Source organism: Camellia sinensis, chromosome 3 (assembly GCF_055761805.1).
Source record: "Camellia sinensis isolate YWXY chromosome 3, ASM5576180v1, whole genome shotgun sequence".
NCBI classification, from domain to species: domain Eukaryota; kingdom Viridiplantae; phylum Streptophyta; class Magnoliopsida; order Ericales; family Theaceae; genus Camellia; species Camellia sinensis.
The window spans coordinates 120,739,166-120,745,976 of record NC_138963.1 but is presented as its reverse complement, the minus strand read 5'-3'; the positions used below and the strand labels follow the sequence as shown (position 1 = coordinate 120,745,976).

The window sequence follows — 6,811 nt, the reverse complement described above, 5'->3', positions numbered from 1 at the left end:
GTAGGCTCAATACCCCGGTTTGAAAAACTTTTTTTTTTTTCAATCTCAAAAATTTTAATCATGCTGTGCTCAGAGTGCTGTGCCATTCTCCACATTTATGCGAAGCAAAAAGGAAAGGGAAAATTTGGGGCGTCTGAGTGTGCTTCAACTTTAACCGATTCTACCTTTGTATTCCGTCTTGTCAGATTGGACTGTTTGTTCAGGGTTTGCCGTGTGCAGAATAAACAAAATGGCCTGTATGCAGATTAATTCCCAGCAGAGTATGGGCCGAGTATTCAAAATGAGCAGTGGTTTGTTTGAGTTGTTTTGCCATTGGCCGGTTCGTTACCTGGTTATTACAAATACAAATATTTGACTTTCAGACGGGAGATCAATTCCATTTACATTGTTATGTGACGTGATGTAATGTAATGTACCAAAATGTAACACTTTTTCAGATAAAAAGCTTTGTTTCATTTCATCATCTTTTTCAAGTACAAAGTTTTGGAAAAAACAAAACCTGCCTGCGGCAATACAAGGTACTCTAGCTACCAGCAAAAAAAGAAAAGTACAAAAAGAAGAAGAAGAAGAAGAAAAGCAGCAAAAATTTGGATCAATGTCAAGTGGTCTCAGGCCTAAGGGTCTGTCCTCGGTGCAAATGAAATAAAAAAAAGTTAAAAATTAATAATTATACATTTTTTTTAATAAAAAGGAAAAAAAATTAATGTTTACTTATTTGGTATAATATCTCAAAATAACATAACCATTATGTTAATAACATGAACAAAAAAAAAACAATTAATAAAAAGAAATTAAAATTAATAACAAAGCCTTAAAATTGTTTTAAAATAAAAAAAAATAAATTAATAAAAAAATGTCATCTACAAATTAATAAAAAAAATTAAAATTAATAACAAAACCATTATTTTAATAAAATGAAAAAAAACAAATTTTAAAAAAAAAATCGGCTCAAATGAAATAAAAAAAAAGTTAAAAATTAATAATTATACATTTTTTTTAATAAAAAGGAAAAAAAAAAATTAATGTTTTCTTATTTGGTATAATATCTCAAAATAACAAAACCATTATGTTAATAACATGAACAAAAAAATAATTAATTAAAAGAAATTAAAATTAATAACAAAGCCTTAAAATTGTTTTAAAATGAAAAAAATAAATTAATAAAAAAATGTCACCTACAAATTAAAAAAAAATTAAAATTAATTACAAAACCATTATTTTAATAAAATAAAAAAAAACAAATTAAGAAAAAATTCGGCTAAAATGAATTAAAAAAATGTTAAAAATTAATAATTATACATTTTCCTTAATAAAAAGGGAAAAAAATTAATCAAAACTTGTTTGGTATAAAAATTAATAACAAAACCATTATGTTAATAACATGAACAAAAAAAAATTAATAAAAAGAAATTAAAATTAATAAGAAAGCCAAAATTTCAATAAAATGAAAAAATAAATAAATTAATAAAAAAATGTCATCTACAAAGTAATAAAAAAAATCAAAATTAATAACAAATCTATCCATGGCCAACATTTTTTTTTAATAAAAAGTTAATGAACATCATAAACTGAATGAATATCATAAACTATAATTTTTTCATACATTATTCAACCATCAAATTCAATAAAGTGTTTGACCCTACATATTATATATTGCATCAACAACATATTTAAGTGTCTTCATTTACGTAATAACATTTTGTTGATTGACCATATGATGATCTTTGTGTTCCCTTTCCTTTAATTGCCATTTAGCCCAATCGTTGTCCTCATTGTTAGTTATCTTACAAAAAGAGGAAAAAAGTTATTAAATTCACAGTTACGTAAAGTGGGCGAAGTTATGTAATAAAGGTGTCATAATGATTAAAACTAGTAAAATAATTATACGTTTAAAACCATTAGTCACTACGATATTCACTTGCCTTGTTCACATCACAAATCTATCCATGGCCAACATGATTTTGCCACATAGCAGTAGCAATTGCATCTCTAAAGTTAGATTTGTACGTTAACCCATGTTGTGACATGTCAACATAGTCAGCTTCGTCTCCAACAAGCCCATTTGCTTCTGCTTCTGCCGCCATTTCATTATCAGCTTCCATAAAGAATGGGTCCATATCTGCATGCAAACGGATCCAATTGTGCAGTACACAACATGCAATCACGAGAGGGCCTTCTCTTGTAGACTTGTAATTTGGCATGGACCGCAATATTAGGAATCGCTTCTTCAGAATCCCAAATGTTCTTTCTATGACATTGCGTAATGACGAATGTCGATGGTTAAACAATTCCTTGGGTCCTGAATAATGACGGCCATGAAACTCTTGCAAGTAATAGCATTGGGAACGAAATGGGGCAAGAAATCCAAGCATGTTCGTGACAACCAGCATCTACTAAATAATACTTGCTTACATGTAAATAATGGATGCACTGTTCTGTCAAACAGATGTACAAAAAAATAATTTCAAAAAGTGTACTGTATGTTATTTCGTGACACTCACCATTGGGTGAGTGTGGGAACTGTAGATCAGCTTTTGTAATAGAGTCAACTAAAATAACATTGTCGTGAGCTCTACCTTTCTATCCAGGATTAATAAATGTGAACAATATGTCGAAGTCGCAAGCTGCGGGTACATTTTGCGATACCGTAGATTTGCGACCACAGAATGTATTTTGTCTTGAAGCAGGGACCCATGCATCCACCAATGTGCCATCGATAGCACCGACACAATCCTAATTGAAAGATATTTGTTTGACATTAAAAGCGAAACAAACTTGAATATTACTTTTATAACAAGAGAAAAAAAAAATTGTCCCTTATTATAATTAAAAACTTACAGGACAATCATTAAATTCATACCTTGAACCAGAGAAAAAACCTCCTGTCATTTAAAATTTTTGCCAATATCTCGTCTTGGTCACGTGGTTTGATAACCGTTGATGCAAGCTTGCACAATGCCCGCATAACAATTTTGATATGCCGACAAATTGTTTCCGTGGAGTATTGAAATCTATCTGTCAGTAGTCGATGGCGATCATTTTGTACAAAAGTATATAAAAAAATTCAAAGCGATTCCTCGACACTGATATGTATATGTTCAGTATCGATAAAGCCATTTTGGAGTAAGGTGTCTTTCAATAAAATGAATGTTTGTGCATCCATTCGCGTAATGTCCATCATTGTTTCTAGATGGCCATTTAATAAGCTGAAGATGTAATCATCACCTTTGAATCAACAAGTTCGCTGCAGTTGGCGACTACTTGACGCGTTGATATGGTCATGCATGAAAGCAATCATCAAAAAATCCATAAAATCTTCAATAACCTCATCCTCCTCTGATAAGATCTCCATTGCATTATTTTCTGTGTCGGATTACATATTGTTTCGTCTACATCACAGTAAAAGCATATTTATAAAATAATGTTTGACAACATGCTAACGCTTACCATTATTGGTGAAATTGAATTAAAAAGTGGCTACATGAATAGTCGGCCTTAGTCATTTACCAGTATCCATTAAAATATATGCGAGAAGAAAATTTGTTTAATATGTAGTCATCATGTAATAACACAACATATTGATGTAAAACAGAAACTACTTAAAAGTTCAATAAAAATAAACATATGAAGATGGAAAAAAAAAGAGCATCTCATGGGATGAAAAAAAATGATAAAAAACAAATCAGGAATCATCAAATCATCTTGCAGAACGACAACAAGAATTGCTAACTCAATCAAAACACAACTTCTCACTTCACTGCAAAGGTAGGATCATAGCTAGGCGCATATGGGTAGGAGTACGCATAAAAAACCTTCGTCATTCCTTGTCTTTATGCAGTGTCAGTGCCCTAACGTACTGCACCGGTGGTATTTCCCCAAGCTTTAGCAATGCATCTTGACATGCATCAAGGGAATACTCGTCACCACCTGCACTTACAGTCTCTGTGTCATTTGATCGTGCACGTGAATGTTCTGTTTTTGCCTATACATAGGATGTGAAAGCTGCGCACACATCATCGAACCCACTTGACCGTGACTTTTTCGAACGACCACTGTCAGTCTGGCTGCTTGTAGGGCCCCTCTTGTGACTTTTGCCCTTCACTGAATCCATGTACTCATCGCCGAATAAGTCAACAAAAATGGCTTCAACAGCATTACTCCCACCAATTTCAGGGTTCCAAAATTTATTTAGCATTTCATCTTCTTCATCTGAGTCAAGGGCTCCTTGTGTAGATGCACGAGACAAGGCCTCTGTGGCACAACAATTTTCAATAATTTCCGCCATTTCTTGGAAATACCCAAATCCTTTTGTCCTAAACTTCTTTACATTTCTGGTAGCCTACAACAATTGAAAATATTGAATTAAACATACTGTATGTGTGATGAAATGTTACAAAAAAAAATTAAAAATGGTACAGGTTAATGAAAAACCTTATCCCGAAATTCATCAGGTGCAACAACAATGCCTACAATGGGATCCCATCCCAGACTAGTCTGTGCCTGTAGTCGCTTAAACGTCTGGTAATCAGCTTTCAATTGCTGATATTTTTGTTGCACCTGCTTTGCTGTATATCGAAATCCATACAGATTGTGCAACTGATTTACAAAATGATTCCAATGCCTAATTGTCCACACAGTAGTACAACCCGTTATTTGATTTTTTTAACCTCTTTTGTCAACATGTTTATTAATTTCATTTTAATTCTGGGAGTCCACATTTTTGTATCCTGATTGTCATCTGAATTGTTTCCATCCATCTATAAACATACAATTTATATTTAAACTACGCTGGAGTAGATATAAAAAAGTAATAGAGCAAACTATTCTGGAGTGGATATAAAAAAATAACAGAGCAAAAACCAATTACAATTATTTATGTACGAAGCAAAATTAATATTTATTTGAACTTGGTAAATGATGTTAGGAAAAGCAGATGGCTTGAAGGGCAACACAGAGAAAAAAAAATAAAACCACATAACATTAATGTTTTGTTCAACTTGTTAAATAATGTTAGGAGAAGCAGATGATTTGAAGGGCAACACAGAGACAAAATAAAAACCATATAACATCAATGTTTATTTGAACTGTAGGAAAGGCAGATCATTTGAAGGTCAAAACAGAGACAAAATAAAAATCACATAACATTGTCTGTAAAAAGTTTGTAAAGCAAGTTTATACAGTCAAAAAATAACCACAAATAAGCAGCAGAAGAAGAAGAAGAAGAAGAAGAAGAGAAGAAGAAATAAGCAGAAGAAGAAGAAGAAGAAGAAATAAGCAGAAGAAGAAGAAGAAGAAGAAGAAGAAGAAGAAGAAAAGGATGAGCAGGGAGGACGATCGGCCGGTCAGATGACCCGGGAGATGACTGGCCGGATAACCCAGGGGACGACCGGCTCAGCTTCAACCGTTCAAAGAGTTCAAATAGATCAGAAATCATTTCAGAACTCATTTGCACATAACAGATGATTGAAGGATATATGTACCAGATTAGTGGGAGTTGAATAGTTATCACCGGTGATGTAGTGGGTACAGTGATTGAATGTGTGACTCTTTGGTAGTCGTCTGATTCAACAATAGGTTTGATAAATTTGACCCGAGACAAAAAAAAAAAATTGGGAATAAAATTAGGGATGATTCAGAAAATCAGTGTCCTGTAAGAAAATATTTCAAATAAATTTGTGATTTATTTGACCTCGATGTCGTTGTTTGGTTTCCCGTAGAATGAATTTTTCACAATGCACAAATTGTAACTCACTTGATTTGTGGAAGATGATATGAGTAGAGAGTGGGTTCACAGACATAATTTATAAAATGGTCTGAGTTCTCTATGAAAACTACCTGTGATGAATCTTCAGTCTTAATCTTTGAAATAGAGAAAGACAAGTAGATTAGTTCACATGTATTTTTTTTTTTTTTTTTTTTTTTTGCACGTGAACCTTTTCAGAGATGATGAAACATGGAAGCTTTTCAAAAAGGAAGGGGAAGAAGGCTGAAGACGTTGAAAGTGGAGAAATGAATAACAAAGCTGCCAAACGGGTTTTTGAAATGTATTTTGAATGATATGGTGGAATACTATTTTAAAAGTCGTATCCAAACGTGAAGCGGAAGTGATAGGGTAGAAATTTAATTTGAAAACACATCCAAACAGAGCCTTAATTTGCATAAAAGTAAAATTCATTTCAAAATTTTTAAAAATACAAAAGAAATATTTCTATTTTTACTTTTTTAAATAAATTTTCACTATCTTCCCCCTCCCCCGTCACATCCGACCACAAACCCATTGATGACCACCGCCCATAAGCGACATTGCTAATGGGCAGACCTCTGGTAACCCTATGACAAAATCTAGCCAACTCTAGTCTTTTTTCAATGATTCTCCGATCGACTTCAATAATCAAACGGTCATCACCCATGACCTTTGATGATATACTCTAATCAACAATGATTCATCCCACTAAAAACATCATCACTAATAGCACTAATGCATTAAAAAAGTAAAAAAAAAAAAAAAAATACAACTCCAAGACCAAAACATCACATCATTAATGGCGGGACCCACTGCCACCTAATTAGTGGGAGCACTAATTAGTGCTCCCAAGCATTTTTTTATACTCTAATAGCCACCTTCAACCACGTCAACTGTCCACAGTAACGGAATTAGAAAATTAAATTAGAGAGACACTTAGGGTTCGTTTGGTTTGTATTTTTGAAAAATTTTTGGGAAATTGTCTTTACAAATAAGTTTTTAAAAGTAATCAAACCAAATAAATTTTTCTAAAAATTTTTTTCAAAACTTGTAAACCAAACAAGTTTT

The 6,811-nt window shown here is 32.5% G+C and overlaps 1 protein-coding gene across 1 annotated transcript; it reads right to left on the bottom strand.

The window, feature by feature from the left end:
* Positions 1–1,940: 1,940 nt before the first annotated feature.
* Positions 1,941–2,390, bottom strand: LOC114306870 (uncharacterized). The gene has a single exon (XM_028252197.2). The coding sequence runs from the start codon at positions 2,388–2,390 to the stop codon at positions 1,941–1,943; it is 450 nt and encodes a 149-aa protein (XP_028107998.2).
* Between the last annotated feature and the right edge of the window lie 4,421 nt (positions 2,391–6,811).